The following is a 24221-nucleotide window of genomic DNA, read 5'->3' as shown; positions in this document are numbered from 1 at the left end:
GAAACCGGCGCAGCCCGCCTCCGCCCCTGCCAAGCCCATGGAGCGCCAGGGCAGGTGGCGTCCCTGTGACGGGCGACTCGAAGCCCTTGGATCCAGCTCTTCAGGAGATGATGACCGCATCACTCCTTCCCCTGGAGGAGGGCCGGGTGGAGAATCTTTTGTTCCCGTTTGTGTCTGTTCCGCCACTGGCTACCCAGCCAGTGGTACCCAAAACTTCAAAAGAGCAGTTTCCTTTGCCTCCGGGTCTCAAGAGGGCAAGGACGGCGGTGCACGAGACCCGGTCTCCACACGGCCGTCCAACACTCGAAGGTGATTGGGCTCTCGGGCGAGATCCCAATTCGTCAGTCACGACTGACGTAACGTCTCCGTTCCCTCCTTCAGGGAACGAGGGTTACACAAGTAACCTAGACGTTTCTTAGTACCGGCACATTTCAAAATGTCACAATTTTTTTGTCATGATTGTAATAATGCACACTCCCTTGCGCTTTACCAAGAGACCTTTCAGTCAGACACACCTCAAATGAGTGTGAACACCTGCTCTTCACAGTTAAAATGACAATGACATGATAGCTGCCTTCAGTTTCATGTGCGGTATTTGAAGATTTTATTTGGTTTTGCCAGCACTAATGACCGTGCACTGTACAACGACAAAGGAGGAGAAAGCGTAATAAAACAAAAGTGCCCATTACCAGATGTACCAAGCTGTATTGTACAGTGCTCTGATGTTTGCCTAGATAAGTTCATATAAGACTGTAAATCACCACTGTTTAACTTCCTGATAAAAAAAAAAAACCACACAAACAAATGCAGGTGTTGAAGGGAAACTGGATTAGATGAATAACACTGTTGTAGTAAACTAAAACAAAGGTTGTAGGATTCATTTTAAAGTTTAAAAATTTGCTGAAAATGTATTTACCTTCGGACCATCCAAGATGTAGATGAGTTTGTTTCTTTATCAGAACAGATTTGGAGAAATGTAGCATTACATCACAACTGATCCTCTGCAGTGAATGGATGCCGTCATCACAATAATCCACAAGTAATCCACTCCAGTCAATCAATTAATGTCTTGTGAGGTGAAAAGCTGTGTGTTTGTAATAAATTCATCAAGGCGTTTTTAACGTCAAACCATTGTTCCAGGTAAAATATAAGTCCTCCATCTTTAATATTGCTTAATATTTTATCAGCTGTTCCTGACGGCACGCATTCACTTCAGATGATCCATAGGTGAGCAAGTGATGTAATGCAAAATTTCTCCAAGTCTGTTCTGATGAAGAAACAAACTAATGTACATCTTAGATGGTCTGAGGCCTGAGTAAATTTTCAGCATATTTTCATTTTTGGGTGAACTATTCCTTTAAATAATTTTCACTCAAAAATTACTACTAAATTTCACCAAAAATTGCCAAAAAAAACCCTCCATTAATTAAGGTTGAATTAAACATGAAATTTTGAAGTAGAAGTCTCAAATAGTATTTTCTTGTAAAACTTTATCCAATAATCTTTATTTACAACTTAGAAAAATCATTTTTTACAGTGTCAAAATGTATAAAATGTTTTCATTGTTAAGCAAGGTTAACCCCTAGGACTGAACATGATATATAGTGCACCCAATAAAGCTGCAGATTTGGCCTTTTACTCAACATAAACCACCCTTCAAAGGTAATAAGGATATGTAAGCAACCCAGAACAGCTATTACTCATAACAGTGCATTGTTTTTCTGTGTATCTCTCTTCTGTTTGTACAGGTGTCGTGTCTCTAATCTCCCTGGCGGTGCTCTCTTACGAGCGCTACTGCACCATGATGGGGGCCACGCAGGCTGACTCTACCAACTATAGAAAGGTGGCCATGGGTATTGCTTTCTCCTGGATATATTCCATGGTTTGGACTGTTCCGCCGCTGTTTGGATGGAGCTGCTACGGTCCGGAGGGTCCCGGCACCACCTGCAGCGTCAACTGGGCCGCCACACTCTTAGAAGAAAAGGTTCTATATAGAACCTTAAAAGGTTCTATCAGGCGCTTCATATATGGAACCCCTAAAAGGTTCCATATAGAACCCTTTTTAAGGGTTCAATCAAAAGAACCCTTTAGGGTTCTTTGTAGCCTGGAAAAAGGTTCTATATAGAACCCTTTAGGGGTTCCCATCATGGGATTATTCTTTGGATTGAATTTTTGTTTTATTTTAATGACATTTTAAGACTTAAACAGCCCATATAGCTACTTTATTACTAGAAAACTGAAATAAGCATAACACATCAAGGTGTTGTGTGATCATTTAAGACACTTTTATTAGCGTTTACAATGACAAGCAATATAAAACACAGCAATTCATAGTGCTACTGTTACAGGGATTAACATAAATAGGGTTCTATATAGAACCCCAAAGAACCCTTTTTTTTAAGAGTGCAGGACAGCCAACAACATGTCTTACATCATCTGTCTGTTTATCTTCTGCCTTATTCTCCCTTTTGTTGTGATTGTCTACAGCTATGGCAGACTGCTTCAGGCTATCACACAGGTAGGTGTCACAACCATTACAGTCTACTACAGCTGATGAGTTATTGATTTCAGAAAAGCTTTATGCCTCATATTACAGACTATTATGCTTGATTTGTAGAGACTTAGCTTGGATTAATTTCTTGAGTTACTGGTTGCACAATAAATTTGACCAGGCTCGGTAAAGATAAATGATGAAATAAATAATTAATTAAGTGCTTTTCTTTTAAAGGGATTGTTCTTGGAAAATTCAATGAAAGTTCAAACTAAAGGGATAGTTCACCCAAAAATGAAAACTCTGCCATAATTTATTCACCCTCAAGTTGTTCCAAACCTGTGTTGAACACAAAAGAAGATATTCTGAAGAATGTTGGTAACTTTCATAGTATTTTTTGGCATATAATGGAAGTCAATGGCTACCGTCAACTATAATTAATAATTGCAATTATTTTTACACTTCTTTATTATATACATTTGGCTTATTATATATTGTGCCTAATTTTTTTTTAAAAAGTGCCATTTTTTTATTTGTGAAATATTCCAGATCAATTCTTTCTTAGTGATTTTCCCATCTACAAGCAACAAAAGGGTAGATCAAGGCATCTGCTTTCATATTTTATCATGAAGTATAATTGTTGTGTTGTATTAAAATGTATGTAATGCAATATCAAGAAAAACTGTCCTTGACTCCTTCACGTTACATTGCAGCTCGTTAATGTGACAGAAAATGCAACAAATGATTTATGCAACTCCACAAGAGAAACAATTACCTGGACGTCAACTTTAATTAGCGTAATATTCACAAATTATTATGAGTTTTCTCGATGACCTTTTTTCACCATTAATTAACAAAACCACTCGGCAGTCCTCTCAACGTGTGGTTCAAATTAAAAACAGTTTGAATATTTCGGCTCGCGGAAGTTTCCTGTCTGTTTCTCTATCATTTCCATTTTACCAGAGGAAGCCAGATTAATTCTTTTTCGACCGCTTGCCCCAGAGATGTCCTGCACTTTCCGGTGATCAACATCAGCAGTCAGCAACAATTGAAATTTCTTGAATGCAAACTAAGCACTGTATTATGCCGAGAAGGAAGCATATCGTGTCAGAATTTGCATGGAGATGGGAAGAAAACATTTCAGTTGAGAAGTAGTTTTTATTTGATGTCCCCAGAATGGCCCAATTTTCTGGAGTAAACAAAACACAAATCCTCTTAAAGCTCCCACAATTCCTTTCCTTCCTCCCGTTCCTCGCAGTGTGGGCGAGCTAACAGAGGCCATCAGCTGCTTACAATAAATGCACTGACACAACAAAGCACTTTGATTTGCAACCAAATTACTTTCAATAGCAACAATGAATGAGAAATCTGCTTGCAAGCTCCATCTTCTCTGCGTCTTAACAGACTACAATGTATGAAATAGATGTTTCAGCACTTTTAATAGACTGTGATGTTCAGAGGGAGTTCGGAAATGAAAACATTCGTGTTTATGTAAATTAGCCCTGCCTATAATGGACCATTGATGCTTTCAGAACTGAAAGATTCACCTTTTCGTTTCATTTCATTCAGCAGCAACTCATCGCCCAGCCTGTCATTGCATTAACATAAGCACTTTCTTTATAAAGGTGTGCAAAAGCCCTGCTGAATCTCATTTTGGTCTGAAGGTCATCTATAGATTTCTGCACAATGTCATCCGCAATGAACTGTATGTGAAGCCGTGGTTATACTGTATCACAGTACTGTATGTAGGTCAAGATTTAGCGCTAGACATCAATGGTGTGATCTAACCTCAGTGGTGAAAACACCCTGCTTCTCTGACCGATACATGCTTGTGCAAGCAGATAACTTTAAGCCTGGGCTTGTGTTCATAGAAGCAGGAACAAAGGGAGGTCTTCTTAAGCCTATGAGTTACTATTTCACAAGTAAACGTAAACGAACCTTTAGAATAGACACCTCACAGGGCTTATGATCTTGCAGTCGCCTTTTATTTAGCATTTCTCAGAAATCTTTATCACTTAAGCAAATACATACATACATTTGCACACAAAAAGTATTCTCGTAGCTTTATAAAATTACGGTTGAACCACTGATGTCACTTGGACTATTTTAACAATGTCCTTACTACCTTTCTACACTGTAGTTGCGTTGCTGTCTATGCAGGGTCAGAAAGCTCTCGGATTTCATCAAAAATATCTTAATTTGTGTTCCGAAGATAAACAAAGGTCTTACGGGTTTGGAACGATATGAGTGATTAATGACAGAATTTTCATTTTTGGGTGAAATATCCCTTTAAGTGTTCAAGATTTCTCAAACTTTGCAGTTTTGAGCCCACCTATACATTCCATTAAAAGTTTTTACCACCATTCAATTTAAGTCTATACATAGATGATTAGAAACTTTATTGCCACTGTTATGCTTCATATGATTCATATAGTTGCTTACAGAGTGGCATTATGACACCTCACACAAAATTATTTGCATAATGGTGTCCTGAAGATGATAAAATCATGCATTTGATCAAAGGCATTCTCCTAATCCGCTGCCTTCAATTTATTTGGATGTCATTTAATGCAAACCAATTATAGGCCAATCGTAGCATGAGATCAGATAACTACAGCGTCGTCTCCACAGTATAACAGTGATTGTAGCTCCTCACCGTTGGTATTGAACCATGGGCGCAGAGACGGAATGCTGATAAGCTCTGAGTCTTTTAGACAATTAGCACCCTGTGTGTTTATATGAGATGCGACTCTGACCGTTCGATGCGGTGGAGTCCTGGGGGGACAGGTGCCAGATATATTCACCATCCACTCTGCTAAATCTCAAAGGTGGTGATAAAAATGCCACATGATGTTATATTACAGAGTAACCAGCACTTCGATTAAGCTGAAAGCTCTTTTTAATTGCATGCATCACAAGCAATCAATAAGATAATGATTCACTTACATTCGTGATCAATAAGACCATAAACTGCTTCTTGGGCTCTCATTCGGCACATACTACCTTACTGTGACAGTCTGAATGTCACCTACAGTAAGCAGACCTACAGGCTTTGTCCCTTCGTCCCCCAGAAAGTGTCAGTGTTATATACTGTAAGTTTGAATGAAGATTTGACAGTTGTGTATCCACAGTGCATAGAGCACATACAGTTGCCCTCCCAGCTCTTGTCACTCCACTCAGCCGTTGACTAACCCATTCAAAATGTCACCCGGCAGGGGGTCGACCGCCTTCCCAAAGAACAGCCTCATTTGCTCGGACATGGCCTGTCTCTTTCTATAAACTCACACTGCGGGTGGAATGGAGCGCACTGGGAAAACGTAGGGAGAAAAACACAGTGGATTTGCCACGTTAGTTTTCGCCATCCTTTGAGACAGAACTGTCTGTTTTGCACAGAGACCGGCTGTTTAGACAGAACGAGAGAGAGAAACAAAGTTTACGTCTGCTGCACGTTATGTTGCCAGCTATGAAAAGTGTTGAGCTTTCCAAAGAATACATTTTTCAGATTAATCTTTAGACTTTAGAATTTGATAGATTTGGATTAGGAAAATCCAATCCAGTTTTCCCTAGGGTTTGGGAAAAATGGCTTGAATGGTTTTCGTCAGGGTTTATGGCTTGCTGTCATTTCTTTCTAAAGGCTGGAATACACTACACAACTTAAAGGATTAGTTCACTCCAGAGTTAAAATTTCCTGATAATTTACTCACCCACATGTCATCCAAGATCTTCACGTCTTTCTTCAGTCTAAAAGAAATTAAGGTTTTTGAAGAAAAATTTACATGATTTTTCTCCATATACTGTAGTGGACTTCAATGGCAGCCAACGGGTTGAAGGTCCAAATTGCAGTATCAATGCAGCTTCAAAGTACTCTACACGATCCCATCTGAGGAATAATGGTCTTATCTAGCGAAACGATCAATCTTTTTTTTTTTTATAAAAAAAAATGTTATACATTTAACCACAAATGCTCATCTTGTACTAGCTCTTCGATGCACGTCCACAACTTCACACATTACGTAATCACATTGGAAAGGTCATGTTTTTTCCTAGTGGAAGAAATCTTTTAGGTTTCAAAAGATTTAAACATCCAGGATATGCACACGAATGGACAATGATGTCTATTTGGAGAATTGGTATTCCAGGTTCAGTGGCCAGATGTTGTGAAAGCTACTTTCATACTCTGAATATAGAAGACATGAACTTAAAGACAAATGATAGCTTAATACTGTCAGCACTAGCCGGTAGTTCTTAACCAGGGGTGTCCATCTCTGTTCCTGGAAGGCCACTATCCTGCAGAGTTTAGCTCCATTCCTAATTAATCACTTCTGAACCAACTAAGGTTTTCAGGATTACTGGAAACTTCCAGGCAAGTGTGTTGGGGCAGATTGAAGCTAAACTCTGCAGGACATTGGCTCTCCAGATCAGGATTAGACACCCATCTCTCTTCCAGTCTTTCCTCATCCCCTGTTATGTTTCGACAGAACAGACAGCCCTCGGGATATCAGAAATTTCAACAAAACTCTGTTGTCACATGTCCTTATTACAGCCACTGGTGAAATGCTACTCTGCACTCCTGAAAGAGAAAGTTACGAGGCAATTCTGAAAATGTGCTGTGTTGTCATATTCTATCTTGTGCTATTTAGAGCAGTTTTTGGTGTTGTTGTTGTTGTTGTGGTGAATGTTGCAGCAGTTCTTAAGGTGGACAGGTGGAATGAATCCTTAGTCCCTAAAGAATGCATCTGTTAAAGTTCTGATTGCCCATATATGGAGTGGATCAAAGTTTCCTAGCAGATAATTTATTTGTACTATCACAACAGTATTTCTATGCCATAAAACAATATGACATTTACAGAGTTCTCAGAAGCGAAAATTGTCATAGTTGTGCAAACTTGTATGTGGTGAATGAAATTACGACAAATATATTTTTGTATTCCGATTTGCTCCAATAGAAAAAGAAAAACTTCTCAATAGCATTTCTATGACTTTCCAGAGAAGAAACATTTAGAGAGATTGATTATGGTTGTCAGAAGAGAAACATGTAAAATTTACTTTCACTCCCTTAGCCGTTGTATTAGACACAAACTAGTTTTATGAAATTTAATGATAGTGTAATATAACACAAAGTGTAATGTTATAAATGTACTTTTATTTTTAAAAACCTTGCTAGATTTACAGTGTTAGTAACTGTCCAACAACTTTGAATAGGGGCCATTAAGGTAATAGTATTAAATTTGAATAGGTACATTTACACTAAATACAATTAAAAGCTTGGAAATATATCTTAATGAACTGAAAATTCAATTAAATGGAATTTGTGTAAATATTCCACAACAAAATAATTGATTCATTGTGAACAGATTTTACATGACTCTTCCAAACAAACTGGTTCACTAAAATGTCAAAATGATTTGACTTTCCAAAACTATTAAAAGGTTACAAGTTGATATGAAATTTGTAGGTGGTCTGGGATTCAGCACCAGATGATTAAAGATACTTCCTGTAAATAATGTAATCATTTATAATTTAATTTCTCAGGACTGATTGCACACAATTGTCTAATTTAAACCGTTTGCACAGTTCAACTAAAAAGGACAAAATGCAGCTCGTTTATTTAGAATGCTGTTCATCTCTCTCCATAAAACTCCTGCACAGACTGTTTCCTTGTGTAATTTATATCATTGGCATTTGATTGGGTTTGTTAACAGTCTATAATTAGTGGACACTAAAGTTCATTAAAATATTATGACAAACAGAGGGATATAATTACACACAGAAAATGAGATTAATGGTGGAAGGAGTGTTTGTATTACTGAACACACCCTCGTCGCTGGTTTACACAAGGGCAGAAATTAAAGTGCAGACATGAATGTAATGAACTCATTTTGCCAGACTGTTTACTTAAAGGCATTGATTTATGCTGCATGCTGCATGCTGTACAAGCAACTGTAGCTGCTTAAAGAATAGAGGGAGTCCAGGAGCAATAAAGAACAAGAGGCATAGAGCAACGCTCTCTCCTGGGAGCTTTTTAAGCAGCTGTATTCACAACTGTTCGGCCCACCTGTCAGAGAGGAGATTTAATGATCTAGTCCACTGTATTTGTTTAGTGCAGGTGACGACGGATCAGGTTATGCCCCAAATCAATCAAGAGCCGATCGTCAGGGCCTATTTCACTGAAATGGGTCGGTCTAGAATGAAGTTTTATCTCTCCTTCTCTTTTCTGTCACTCTGCTCCTACTCCTCATCCATATACTGTACCATCCCCTTTTTTCTCTCTCTGGCTGCCACTTTCTTTAAGTCTGTTTTTGACTTTGCTCTGTGCTTCTCACTGTTCCATCTGTGACTCCAGCCATCCATCTTTCAACTATACACTCTCTTTCGCTACTTACTTATTGTCTCTCACTTATGTGCGTGTGAGAGAGAGAAAGAGAGAAAAAGAGAGAAGGATGAAGTTCCTCCTATTACTTTACTTTTATCTAAAGTCTGAGACCACAATGCAAATCCTAGGATAAATCTGATTGGATGTTTTATTTATTGATTTGTTTTCTTATTTCTTCCTATTTATTTATTTTCATTTTTAAAACATGTATTTAGATTTTTCAACTTCTATCTAAAAATCTAAATATAAGCATTTTCACTAGTAGTCTCAGACTTTTGTACCAACCAACAAATGTTTCCTAAATTAATAGAGTTTTTAAAGTAATTTTTGGCCTCTCTCTTTTTTTTAAACCAAACTTTAGAACTTGCACTTCTCTGTTCTTATTAAGTAAAATGTAGGGCAGAGGTTCTTAAAGAGGGTCCTGTGGGGATGCACAGGAAAATATTTGTAATGGCGTATTTGTAATGCCGATGTCATAAATTTCAAAGTTTTATTGACAAATAAAATTTCCCATTATAGGCTTTAGTGATTAACAGGCCCAGAGGGGATCTGGGGATTATTTTCTGTGTTGATTTATGGGGAAATCTGCAGAATGGATTTAAGCATGGTAAAATGTGCTAATCGGAGTACTACTCTATAACTGGTAGCTGAAAACATAATCAAATTAGCCCGAATATGTAATAATCGAGCATGAAAGGGTTGGAGGATGTGTAGAACTTTGTGAATGAAGGGTGTTCCAGTTCTCTGAGTCTTCTGTGGGTGCAGATTGTGTGTGGGCCCGCTGTTCAGTCTCCAAATTTTATTTCATGACTACATTTCTATCATCAAACAGATGCATCTGTTTTCATAATTGATGTGAGGTTACTGTAATTTGCCAACAATAGCATGCGAGAAATGATTTGATGATAATAACTGAGCATGAACTTCATTCAGACTTTGTCTTTATAAACTGTTCAACTATTGTTTTTTTAGACTGGTAGCAAGTAATGGCTTGTATGAAATTAGTAATATTGTATATGTGTAGACAGGATTCATGACCATTTATAAGGCTCAATATTGATTAAGGTTGCAAAAAGGTTGGTGCCAATAGCCTCATGGGCACCATTGTTGTGCTTTGGGCATCCCGACTCGTGGACCTTTCCCAATTCTGTACCCCTCTCTCTCCCACTTCGCTTCCTGTCTGAATACTGTCCTAACGTAATAATAAAGGCAAAAATAAATTGTACATTTTTTTGAAACTTTACAGAAATTGTGGAAACTTTCCACAGGGATTTTTGGGAAAATGTTCATACAATTTTGGGACTTTCTGAGATTTAAAAAAAAAAAAATCACCCCTTTGCAACCCTAATATTGATTCGTTTTGATTTTGATTAAGAAGCTCTCAGTCTCTCAGTCTCTAAAATTTCCGAAACTTTACAGAAATTTTGGAAACTTTCCGGGATTTTTGGAAACTTTCAGACAATTTCAGGACTTTTCGGAGAGTTCTGGAAATGTTCCACCCCTTTGCGACCCTAATGTCCTGATTCGATTTGATTTTGATCAAGAAGCTCTCAGTCTCAGCCTCTTTGCTAATACTGTAAATTATACAGGGCAGTGTTTACTGGAAACTTGCCTTTTTAAACTATGTTTCAAAAGAAGCCACTCTTTAGAATCATTTGTTTCAGAAATCAGGCTTCACTGGTCTCACTGCATGTTTTTGATTCACCAAAAAGAACCAGCTCGTTTGTTTGTGAATCATACTACACTGGTAGGACTTGTTTGTTTTTATATGCAGCTCACAACTTGATAGAAAGACATTTCTTACCATTTTCTGGAAAAGTTTTATCACATTCAACGAACTGATGTTCACAACTCTCTTACCGTGACTCTAAAGACTCGGCAGCCTAGAAAAAACTTTTAAGGACCGTCACCATCTTGCTTAAGTCTTTAGAATTTAACCCTCCACCAGATCAGCAGAATATCAGGTTCACCAGGGAACTGAAAGATTTACCCACGTTCCCCTGACTGCTGACAGACATTTCTTTTTCTAATGGTTGTTTTTCCAGTATCAGAGAAGACCAGAGTGAGATCTCCAGAAGCAAAGTTAAGTTTAAAGGTCTCAGCTGTGATCGCAGCCACACGGCTTTCAGAATCTTCCTAGCCACATAATGTTTCACATCCACCTACCCACATACCCGAGGGATCCTCCCTGACCAAACACTCTTTGACAGCCACAGGAGCTGCCACGCGCATTAGCATCTCCTTCACGGCGCTCCATCCTGCTGGGTTTGCCACCTGACTGCAGGGCTCACATGCACCCAGAGGGGAGAGTCTCATTACCACAACACCACCACAAAACGCATGGATTTACATGTACTCGCCTGCTCTAATGATGCAACCTGTGTGGACTCTTGCAGTTTGCGACTCTCCAGGCGCGTTTTAGAAGTTTGACAGCTCTGGATGTCATCAGATTTTGGTGTATCTTAGTTGTTAATCTATTCAATCTGGTCTCTCAGAGGAAAACAAATTGTTTATTTATGCTAATAAGGTTTTGAACGCTGATTGAGCATATGCTTTCACACTCTGTGTGATTATTATAATGTTCCCAAAGCTTATTTTCTGTCATATTTCACAGTTTATTTGTTTAATCCATTTAGCAGCTCGGCACTTTTAAATAACTGCTTATAATTGCTATTCCCCAGCAATAATGTTTCATCAGGAGTTGTGCTGTAATTATTGGAATTCATTTGAGGATTACAGAAAGCGGACACACACCTACACAGACTGTCTCCTATTGTGATTCACATCTGAGGTTGTCCGTCTTCAGTCGTCTCTACATGGCATCCTGTGTTTAATGTGACCGTGAAGTTTCCACCTGTCAATCAAACTTCAATTGGGTGGAAGTTGTGGACGTCTTGAAGGGGTATAAACTGCCCTTTTTTTTGTCCACCCACCTCAGCGTTGCATCTCAAACAGCCGTCACATCTTCTCCTCACTTTTAATTGGTAGTGCGTCCGCAGATGTGCCGCTGGCTGTGGCCTCTGGTGATGTCTGCCGCCATGACTTTACACCCCCGCAGGCCTTCACACCTTGCAGGCTGTGTTATTCACAGCCTGCACCCCTGAGTGTTGCCCTTCTCTGCATATAGGACTAATTTTTAATGTGACCGCTAAAAAAAGACTCAGAAAACTGTGGCGCAACTCAATGGGGAGCCTATTAGCAACTTGACACTGATCTGACATTCTGCTAAGTAATAATTTGTCAAGTTGCAGCTTCTTCTCAAGGTGGACGGTGGAAACGAGGGTGTCTTGCGAGGACCGCCTGTGAGGAAAGGGCCACACTTGTTCCACTCCATTGCTCTTAATTAGCTCTTAGTCAAAGCACAGTTTTGATCCTCTGGGTGCAGGGCTTCAGTCATTACATACTAGAAGTACAGACCCATGAGGAAGACATGTGTTCATGTTGTAATTTAAAGTATAGGATATAATTCAAAGCACTGTATGACTCTGATCATTAAGTTATATGAGAGGAAATGTGGCTTAAAGTAGAGGTGAATTATTCCCATTTTAATGGGGCTACTTTCCATTCCATACTTTCTCTCTTTTTCCATCCATCTTCATTCATTTCACTTGTATAGACACGTATTTAGGTGTGACAACACAGAAGGGTCACTGGCTCCTGCTGTGAATGTCTTCAGAATGGTAGTCACATACATGTGAGAACCAGTGGAGTTTTGACATTAATGATGTTGTGTTGACAAGTTATTGAATGCAGGAAGAATGTGATTCGAGTATTTTTGCCTTGAAATATTGAGTAAACGTCCTTTAAAAGAAGATAAATGTACTTGTTTAAAGCTTAAATGTTGAAGATATTATTACTTGTTTTCAACATATTTTGAATTAAATGTTATTTTCTGTACCCTATTTTCTAACAAAATATAGTGAATTTACTCTATTTACTCTTAAAACAAAGAAACCAAATTAATTTGTTAGGTAATTTCTGATGTGGGACCAAACTGTGTGTTAAATGCTTCTCATTTATAGATTAAAAAAACTTTTTGAAAAAAAAAAAAAAAACCACCAAAAACTTTTTAAAAAACTCTGATTTAAAATAATGTTAATTTGTGCCAGTTCAAAGTAGCACAGTGGTTAGACTATCACAGGTAATACTGGTAGAAATGTTTTTAACTAGGGATGTTTATATTTTATATACATTACTGTTCAAAAGTTTGGGGTCTGTAAGATTTTTAAAATGTTTTTAAAAGAGGTTTCTTATACTCACCAGCTGCATTTATTTAATCAAAAATACAGTAAAACAGTAATATTGTGAAATATTCTCACAATTTAAATGTAATTGTATTATTACAATTTAAAATAAATGCTTTCTATGTTAGTATATTTTTAAAATGTATTTTAAAATGTAATTTATTCCTGCTATGGAAAAGCTGAATTTTCTCTGAATTTTTCGCATCATTACTCCAGTCCTCAGTGTCACATGATCCTTCAGAAATCATTCTAATATGCTGACTTGCTGCACAAGAAACATTTCTTATTATAATAAATGCTGAAAACAATTGCACTGCTTACTATTTTTGTGAAAACCATGTAGCTTTTTTTAAGAATCTTTGAATAGTAAATTAAAAATAAAAGCAATTATTTGAAATAGAAATATTTAGCAAAATTATAAATGCCTTTTTTCATTTTTTCAAATACTTTTTTAAATTTAATTAAAGAAAATTCCCCAAACTTTTGAACACTGGTATATACGTTTGTTATTCCATAGAAATTCTGGAAGAGATGATAAAGAAAATGACTTTTTGAAGTGAGTTCATTCCACATACACATTGAAGTCTGAGAGGAAATGACACTGCATGAACACCACTGCACCAAACTTCAGGGACTAAAGTTCAACCAAAGTAGCAACTCTCAGCTCTTGGGTGCCTACACCAAAAAAGCACTTAGCAGCCGTCAGACAAAGTGCTACAACACTGAGAAAATGGTGCATCATGCTCAGTAGGCAATTCTACATCGTGTAATGGACCTTCTGTTCACTCATTGTTGTGTTTAAGGGTCTATTACAGACCAGAGCGATCGATTTCATGGCTGTATCCATTTCTGCCCAGCTGGCCTGAAGCTATATGCTAAACGTTCAATGAGGCATTTAATCTGTGAATGTCTGCATGTACAGTTTTATTACTTTCGCTAAAGTGACGCAGCTGCCCAGTGTGATGCCATGTTTCTCAGATCTTAATTATTTTTCTTTCCTCTTCTTTTTCCTCATCAAAATCACAAAGATGAGCAGGATCAATACGGCGGTGAGTCGAAAGCGGGAGCAGCGTGTTCTCTTCATGGTGGTCACCATGGTGGTGTGTTACCTGCTCTGCTGGCTGCCCTATGGGGTTATGGCCCTGCTGGCCACGTTCGGGCGTCCCGGCCTGGTCACGGCAGCGGCCAGCATCGTTCCTTCGCTGTTAGCCAAGAGCAGCACTGTCATAAACCCCATCATATACATCTTCATGAACAAACAGGTGGGTGCCAACAGAAAAACTGTTTTAACTGCCATTCAATCAGTGTGTAAAGATGCTTGTTTGACCTTCAGTGAACGTAGGGTTACTATACGTCCTCTTTTTCCTGAATATGTCCTAGTGGTTTGGCCAATAGCCTGCACGCTATTGGTCAAACTGCTTTTCAGTCAGTATCTTCAGCAACAATGAAAACGCTAGGAAAACACAGCCAAAACCTGGCCATTTTAGCCAATTTATATATCCCTGTGTCTGGGAAAAAGATTACGTATGATCAACCTATAGTGGATGGCTATGATATGAATATTATATTACATGTGATATTTGCGTTAGTTTATTTGCATGCTTTTATACATTTGAATGCTTAAGTCACACTTAAAAATGAATGTAATTGCAAGAAAGCACATACTTTTTTTGCTAAACATTTTACAAAAATAAGTGTGTTGAGCTGAAAATGACCTTCAGAGTCACCAGTGGTTGCAAAAATGACTAAGAAAATCAGTTTTGAGAAAGGTTAAACATAGTTTAATCCTGCTTAGTTGCTGTAAATTCAATTTAAGCATGGCTTAAGTGTCAATATACTTTTGTTGCTACTGTATTTTTATAATGAGCTCATTTAATTAATTGCTATATTTCGTTTTTAACAAAAATTATCTCACGTTTTTCTTTATAAGAACACACTTGACTGCAGGATCGCTTGAGTTCTCTCATATTTAGCAATGTTTTCAGTTGGGGTGTCATTCCCAAAAGCACATTATCGACATCTTATTTTAAAATGTATTTAACAGCACAGATCACACAAACTAATTAGTTAAAGTCATTTTTTTCTCTGCCGTTGACAAGTATGTACAAAGCCACCTTTGAATGTGAAATATAGGGACTGTGTTATGCTTGGGGAACTTGTTTTTTTTGGTCCAAAACCTGGGCTGAAACAAATGAGAAGGGAAAATTGTATAAATATCTTAACTTCATAAGATTTTATCAAGGCCACGCAATTCATCTAGTCAGGCCATTATATATTAAATTATAAACTTTTATGGGTTATGTATTGAAAAATTACAAGGCTGACATCCACAGACCATATTATTTAAACTACCATTTGAAAATTTCATTAAGATGTAATATTAAAATCAGGTTCTCAGGTTCAGTTTTTCATTGGGGACAGGAACTGAACAAGGATTTTACTTTTTCTTTCACTGGTTTTGAATCAGTTTTGAATTGTACTCTGCTGATAAGCTCCAACCTCCCTTCTGCTCATCTTTTTCCTTTTATACTGAAAAAACAATGAACTGAAGGCAAAAACTGAAGGCAACATTTCTTATTAGTTAAATTCATCTGCTTTTTTTACGCAAATGTACTGACTTAACTTTAAAATGTCAAGATGCCACAAATTGAAATTATATATTACCCTTGACCACAAAACCAGTCATAAGGATACATTTTTTGGAAATTCAGATGAATACAAATAAGCTTTCCATTGATGTATGGTTTGTTAGGATAGGACAATATTTGGCTGAGATACAACTATTCGAAAATCTGGAATCTGAGGGTGCAAAAAGTCTAAATATTGAGAAAATTGCCTTTAAACTTGTCCAAATGAATTCCTTAGCAATGCATATTACTATAATCAAAAATTAAGTTTTGATATATTTACGGTAAGAATTTTACAAAATATCTTCATGGAACATGATCTTTACTTGTTCTTAATATGCTATTATGATTTTTGACATAAAAGAAAAATCGATAATTTTGACCCATACAATATATTGTTGGCTATTGCTACAAATATACCTGTGCGACTTATGACTGGTTTTGTGGTCACATATATTAAAGTTTCATAAAGGAATAGTTCAACCATAAAATTAAAATTCTGTCATTATTTACTGAACCTCATGTGATTCCAAACATGTATGACCTTTTTTCTTCTGTAGAACATTAAATATCTCTTTTTGTCCATATATTGGAAGTATGTTTGGTTATCAGTTGGTTATCATTGCACAGAAAAAAGTCAGTCAGACAGGTTTGGAAATACACAAAGGTGAGTAAATGATGAGAGTTTTCATTTTTGGGTGATCTATCCCTTTAAGTATGAGATTGAAATGTGTTCTGTGTACACTTTTTCCTTTATTTACACTGTTTTAAATTGTTATGTTCCTACATTTCTATATGGAATGTACATTATGTGGAGAGCAAAGTACTAAATTATTGAAAACAGCATATGCATACTCATGACGTGAACACACATGAAATGCCGTAAACCTTACAACAAATTGATCATTTTAAGTTGATGAAAAATCAGCTTCAATTATGTGAATTAAACTGGCTAATGGCCAAACAATGCAACCATATTGATTACTCAAGCTTCGGTGCATGCTGGGAAGAGAGAAAATGGGACTGAATCACAAAACCATTTTTCCATCCTATTTGAGGTAAAAATGCATTAATTCAACTAACCTGCTAAGTTTGTCGGTTTGACTTTAAAAATCAGAATATAATGTAATATAAAAGCAGCTTTGAGATGCATTACTTGTTTTCCTGAAATCGAAAAAAAATCAATAAAGTAAATTATTGATTTTTTTCAGCATCATTTACTTTATCTATGGATCATTTTTTTACAATGGCTGTTCAACTCCATCCCATGCAGCTTTGATGGCTGATTTGTATTCCAGCAGTTTATGGCTGGACAAAACAGTCAAATAGTTATGCATGCAATTATGTTCAAGTGTTTGGAAGAATGCACAAACCATTTGAGTAAATATAATCTTTCAATGCTGTAGTTTTTGTGTTTGTTCAAGGATTGTGTAAGAGTATGTTGGAAGAAAGTAGTAGAAAGTTTTCAAAGAAACTTTTCCTTCAAAGAAGCACCTCTTCTATGATCGAACTGATACAAGATGCACATTTTATTATTATTTCTGAACTTGTGTACATGTGAACAGGTTGTGTTTGTAATATCTGTGCACTTCTCTTCTGTATGGATTTAAGCTTCTGCTCCAAACAATTGCTTGTGATAAGACCGGAGATGAAGACTTGGAGAAACTAGTTTTGCCTGTCGGAGGAGACACCAGTCACCTGTATGTCATTTTCAGTCTTCAATTCCTCCCAGCCCGTAACCATGGAAACTGTGAGTTGAGGCGAGTTGAAGACTTAAAGTGCTGTACAGATTCAAGTATCTACTCGGCATGTGTCGATATGACTGGCGGAGATTGAAAGACAGCGGAAAATTGGAAGAGTACTGAAAAAAGAGTGAGTTTTGGAGTGCGAGAGAGCTGCGAAGTTCCTGAGCCCGTGAGTAAATAACAGTACTGTTATACCGCCCGGGTTCAGAAGCTGTCATTATAAGCTTTCTCTTTTTTGGGACGGAAAAAGGAATTTATCACATTTCACATTTTCTCCCTTATTAAGAGTACAATGATGTACTTGGGGGAATCATCAGTATGCTGAAAACCTCCCTAGTTCATTAACTTACACATTTTTTCTTAGTAACTGTAACTGATTACAATTACTGTTATTTTGTAATTAAATTACATAATTCCGTTACATGTAACTAGTTACTCCCCAACACTGCTGGTTATAAGGGTAGCAAGCACATGTCAGTTGCATCACAAAAATATTTTCACAATATTTTTTCTTGGTTTCCAGTACAAACATCCTTAAAGCAGTCTTAAAACAATATATAAATTTTAATATGTTATAAGTAAAGCTGTTTAAATATCATGAATTACGTTTATTTTATTTATTTTAATTTTTATTATTTTTTTTGACTGTTTATTTTATTTTTATTCATATTTTATTTAATTCATACATATAACAGAATATAGTGAGGTTTATGCTTAAAACAAGAAGGCCAACTGGCAGACTGAAAAATAATTTCAAGACATTTTCTGAAAACAAATCTATGGAAGCTTGTTTCTGCCACAGGATTAAAAAAATTGTGACTTTATCGCAATTCGGACTTTTATTCTCGCAATTCTGAGTTTATAGCATGCAATTCTGAGAAAAAGATTTGCGGTTTATAAACTGAATATAAACTCACAATTTTTTTTTTTTACTTTTTTTCTCCTAATTGCGAGTATATATACTGTATATATCTCAAATTTGGACTTTTCTTATCTCACAATTATGACTTAATATCTCCATATCTTTCTCAGAATTGTGAGGAAAACAGTCCAAATTATAAGATATAAAGTCGTTATCTTTTATATTTTTTATTCCATGCCATAAACAAGTTTCCATACAAATCTGATTATCTCACACCATTTTTCTTTTCAATTTAGGTTATCTGTTTTAGGATAATTTCATGTTTTACTGCAAAGCAAGACAAACATGTACGTTTTGAATTATTATTATTATTATTGTTTTGTGAAAAGTTACTGCAAATAAACACATTATCGCACACTGTGTAAGAAACAATAAGACCAACAAAAGTGGCAGCTTCAGAATTAAGAGAGACAGGCAGTTTTTCCAAGCAGTGGGATCAGTTATTCCGGACCACCTGTGAGCAGGTGTAGCGTAATTGGCGAGGATGTTCTGTCCTGCTCTCCCAAGCTTTTCAGTACCCCACAGAGAGCTAATCATCTCCATTCCAGACCATCATCTGCTCGAAAGTCTGCTACCCAGCACTCCTCTCAGATCCGGACTGCAGCCGGCCAACTGAACATTCACTGATCCAGCATAAGTACACACTGAAATTATTGCTCATTATCTGCCAGAGGTGAAAATGATTCCCTGAACCCCGACTGCTCAAGTCAAGTTCAGACTTAGGAGATTGCAAAGATATATTTCCCTCCCAGTTTGATTTGAGTTTTCACACTTGGAGATATCAGATGTTCTCATCATGGGGAACATGCAAATTACTGTACATATGGAAGGGTTTTTGCAGGCCCACACAGATTCTGCTCTCTGCTGATTTCTGTAAAATTGGAAGGCCGGTTGTTCACAAAAGTCCTACTTGTCCTCCATCCCTTGCTTGTTTAACAAATAAAGCAAATGTGATGAATGCTTTTAAATAAATAAGAGTACTGCTCTCACATTTTTCCTAGACTTGCATCCTTAAAGGAGTTTTCAGTGTTTTGCATACAAGTTAAATATACAGTTTACCCCAAAATAAAAATCTTTGTTGTTCCAAACCTGTATGACTTTCTGTCTTACAGTATATGCAACATGAAATAAGACATTTGGAAGAATATTGGTAACCAAAAAATGTATATGGACAAAAATACAATGGAAGTAAATGGTTACCAACATTTTGCAAAATATGTTCATGTTCATCACACAGAAGAAAGAATGTCATAAAAGTTTGGAAGCATGTGAGGGTGAGCAAAAAAAAATCCCATTTACTTGCATTATATTGTTCAAAATATCTAAAGAATTATGCAGAAGAAAGAAAGTCATACCGGTTTTGAACAACACGAGGGGAAGTAAATTATGCCAGAATTAAAATTTTTGGGTGAACTTTGACTATAAGCTCTGACAGCATTTGTTACATAATGTAACAAATTGAATATTTTTACGTAATTAGACTAATTTTATGGTTAAGGCACTTACAATTAAAGTAAAGATGCCATCTTCCTTTAAATGTCAAAATTTGCAGCTTGTATTTCTGTCAATTCGTTTACATTAATTCATCCATAAAAATGTTTATTAAGCAGTAAAGCTGTTAAAATCCTTTTTGTAAGAGATAAGCTAATTATTTACAGATATTATTGCTGTTGGTGTTGCATCAGCAGAAATAACAGCTTTTCCAGTGTCATGAAAATTAAGTTTAAATCTGTTAACATATAATATAGATGTATTTAATAAGTTTTGTGGCTATACTAAATACAATAAATGTGGATATAAGCAGTGTACATTTCAATATTTACTACCTGGTCCTGTGTACTTCCATTTTAGATGCCTTATTGTAACTATGGCACGAGTCAAAAGTTTTTTCTGTGGTAACAAACATTTTGCCACAAATACTGGTACTAGAGCTTAATTTGCTTTTGACCAGGAACATTGATTTACCCATGAACAAATTACACATACTAATCATCAAAAATAATGTCATATAATCCAAGTAAATTCAGTTAGTGACCGTGCTAAATCAATGTGCCACATGTGCTAAATCTGATTGGATGAAACACCCAGGCAGATAGTTGTGTTAACTGTCCTACAGCATGTCCAGATGCACAGCTACCTTCTGTGCCACCTTGGTCATCTCCGCGGGGTTCACCAGACCTCCTGCCAGCCCCTGTAATGAGTGTGTGGATCTGAATCCATTTATAGACTCATTCCTCCCACCTTAACCGTATCACATTCCTCACCTGTCCACTGTACCAAAAAAAGTGCACAGCGCACACCTGTGATGGCTGACAGCAATGTGACCAATTTTCAGATTCGAACAGCTTGATTACGTTACAGGTCATCTATGTCAGTACAAACATAAGGGAGATATTTGTCAGGACTAGTGAATTCTGCGCTAGCACAACACAGAATGGCCATTAACAGGCTGACTGAATATGATTGTCTTGGGAAAAGTGTGTATTTGCAGTCTACCATTAACCATGAACCCTTGACCCCAATCTAAACCCCTTCAGTCGTCTATCTCTTTCTCTTGTTTTCCCTCTGTTTCATAAGCACTGATAATTGAGTGTCAAAAAAGCATTTATCTTTTAATACAGCAATATTTCTTGTATATGATATACAAAGAAACTGAACTGACAAAACATGATGGTTCTGCGGTTTTTGGCATCTTCTGAGGAAATGTAGTAGACTATAAGTATACAGTGAACATGGACGTATACTAAGTATACTACGTTTTCTCAAGGGGTGAAATCTTACTCTATGTTTTGTGGATTTAATTTTTTTTAATGATGTTTCGTGTGTGTGTGTGTTTGTATGTATGTTTGTGTGTGTATATATATATATATATATATTAATGTTTTAATTTAATAATATATATTTTCATTGATATTAATATGTTTTAATTGAATAATATTATCATTTTAATGACCTACAAATTACATCTTTCTTGTTGATTTTATGTCATAATGTTTCTGTTTTTCAAAAGCCCTAAACTTTATTTCCAGATTGAAATACAATTTTCAAATCTGTTTTCAATGTGATTTCAGTCACTGTTCCCAAAACAGGGAGGGTTTTGAAGGTTGTATTAGTTACACTCCCCTTCTGAGGGAACAATTCATGACTAGCCATTCATTTACTCAACACTTGCATGAAATATTGTTGCAATCTGATGGTGGTATAGAGCCACACAAACATTTCCTTATTTCGTTATGCTGTAAATGGTTTTGCTTGGAGCAAAATATATTGCTTGGTCATTAAGGTTAAAACCAGAGTTTCTGTTACAGAAATTGAGTTTCTGAACTTTTAGGGCAAACACTGGCACCTCTGCATTTCAGTATTCATAAAACTCTCTTCAAAGTTTAGGCTGGCTGAATCTATCAACATTTCATGGTGAAGGTTGTTTTGTGAGGATAAATCTCTCTCATATCGACAAAACACCACCTATCTGAAAATGTGCTTTACTCCTCTGAGATCTTCGCAGACAGTTATGATTAATTACAATAAACCGTTATCTATAATGAAAAGTGCAGCGCAAGAACACAGAGCTTACTTTCGACCACAGTGCGCTCCTTTAGATTTTTTTTTTCTGAGTATCTCCTGCGAGTTGTTTTTCTCAGCTTAAATCAGCCCACTTTGCTTCCATCTGTGGTGACCTGATGGTCAAAGCCTGCAAGCTGTTTCCTCTGAGCGTGTGATCGCATGCGGGGGAATGTAGAGGTATATACACAGACGGTCCGTGAGGCATTGGCACCTTCAAACAAGCATCTCCATCACTCTCAGATAATCACTGCCTACGCTCCTGCTGAGAGGTCCTGCCTCAGTTAATGAATTTTCTGCATGTAGAGCTTTCAATTTGCAAACAGGCCTGTCCACATTAGAGGAGACATTAGAGCATCAGCTGTTGTTCCAGAGCTGATGATTCCCACGTTTGGCTGGTGCTTTATTATTCTGTCTGCACAGTTGCAAATCCAGCAAAGCAAGGGAGAATCTATCTATCTATCTATCCATCCTTATACTTATATTCAAGTAAGGCAATATATACAATATAGCAAATATTATTTTTTTTGATTGTGTCGTCGTAAAATGTAAATTATATTTTCGCCAGCTCTAATCTGCTAAATGGACTATAAGGCATGAAGATATTAAGGTATTATAAACGTACTTTCTTTCGTATTTTTGCCTTGTTTTTCTGTGTATCTAAACATTCTTAAATCAAGATACATTTGAGATGCAAAATGATATTATGTGTTGTTTCCTAAATGTATCAATATTAAATAGGTTTTTTGCTTAAAACAAGAAAAAATATCTCCCAATGAGGTCAGAAACATTATCTTGTTTTTCTCTTTTAATTAAGTTAATTTGTCTTACTCCATGGCAGATATTTGTTCTTGTTTTAAGCCTAAACTCACTTAATTTTAATGTTTTTAAAGAATTTTTTCCTAAGTAAATATTTTAATTTACTGTAAGATTTTTTTTTTTTTGCAGTGTTGTGAAATAAATTTGACTTGACTTGACTTTTTCTTAAAGAAGAACCTCATGTTGTTCCAAACCTGAATGACTGACTTTTTTTCTGTGGAAAACAGAAGGTATTTTAAATAAAATTTCAGATGTTTTGTCCATACACTTAAAGTCATTGGAGTGATATATCAAAATATCTTCTTTTGTGTTCCCACAGAAGAAAGAAAGTCATTCAGGTTTGGAACTACATAAGAGTGAGTAAATTCTAACAAAATGTTCATTTGTGCGTCAGCCATCCCTTTTAAGCATTAGAAATGTAACCCCAGCTCTCTCAATCTGTCTCCGTGTGTCAGTTTTGCAGATGTTTCCATGCGCTCGTCATGTGCACCACCCCAGAGAGAGGCTCCAGCTTCAAAAACTCCTCCAAAGTCACCAAAACTCTCAGGACAGTGCGACGTGCCAATGGCCAGAATGTGACCTTCGCGGTGGCCTCAGCTGGCCATCCCACTATCTTTGCTCCTAACAGCGGTGGCCAGAAAAGTTCCTCAGATGGTGAGAAACCGTCTCCTGCTGTGGGCCAGGGCACCAACAGACCTGCTGTCTCTCTTGTGGCCTACTACAATGGTTGAGCTCATACAGTCAGGCCAAACCAATACTAATACAGTGGAATTAGAAGTGACGGGGGTCACAGATTGCATAAAAAGAAAAGAGAATTGATAAGTGGGCGTGTCTTGCAAAGGAATGTGGAACTAGGACACGCCCCTCACTGACAGTCATGCCATGTTGCGTGCGTGATCTTTCTAGGGGAAAATACTAAGAATGGATATTGGAAGTAAACAGCTGGAGAAGCCTGTTTTTTCCTGATATTTTACTTTAACAAGGACACTTTCGCTACCAGTACCTTTTCATGGTTGGACAACCAGTGTAGCACAAATTGTTTAAAGTGATACTTTTGTTATTCTTCTTGTAATTCTGCTCATCATTTGGACATGTACAAGTACTCAAAGCACATGAAGGCCTGTTTGTGAAAGCAATAGTTCACCCGAAAATGAAAATTAACTTAAAATGTACTTTCCTTCAGGTCATCCAAAATGTAGATCGGCTCATGCTTGTAAGATTCTAATCCATCATTAAGGCGATTTAACTGTCGTTTCTGGCCAAAATACCAAAAATCCATAATCCATAATAACTCTTCCCCTTAGTGAAAATGTCCATCCCATCGTCCTCTCACTTTAAAATCCACCAATATATTTATTTAAAACTGTTTTGGCCTGTAAACAGTGCTTGATCTGAGCACATTTCTCTCTTGATTCAGAGCACATTCTTTTTCAGATTTT

General features: G+C 36.8%; 1 protein-coding gene across 1 annotated transcript in view; it reads left to right on the top strand.

The window, feature by feature from the left end:
- The window catches only part of LOC107685448 (pinopsin-like), a 28394-nt gene extending 4445 nt beyond the window's left edge, over nt 1–23949 (top strand). The window contains exons 2-5 of the mRNA XM_016482029.1: nt 1749–1963; nt 2405–2518; nt 14137–14370; nt 23238–23949. Of these exons, the coding sequence (XP_016337515.1) occupies nt 1749–1963; nt 2405–2518; nt 14137–14370; nt 23238–23513 (839 nt within the window). The 3' untranslated portion in view covers nt 23514–23949. The remainder of the gene's footprint in view (nt 1–1748; nt 1964–2404; nt 2519–14136; nt 14371–23237) is intronic.
- The last annotated feature ends 272 nt before the right edge of the window (nt 23950–24221 follow it).

This window comes from Sinocyclocheilus anshuiensis, unplaced genomic scaffold (assembly GCF_001515605.1).
Source record: "Sinocyclocheilus anshuiensis isolate Anshui unplaced genomic scaffold, SAMN03320099.WGS_v1.1 scaffold862, whole genome shotgun sequence".
In the NCBI taxonomy this organism is placed as follows: Eukaryota; Metazoa; Chordata; class Actinopteri; order Cypriniformes; family Cyprinidae; genus Sinocyclocheilus; species Sinocyclocheilus anshuiensis.
Note: the sequence above shows the minus strand (reverse complement) of the source record. Positions and strands in the feature narration are given on the sequence as shown.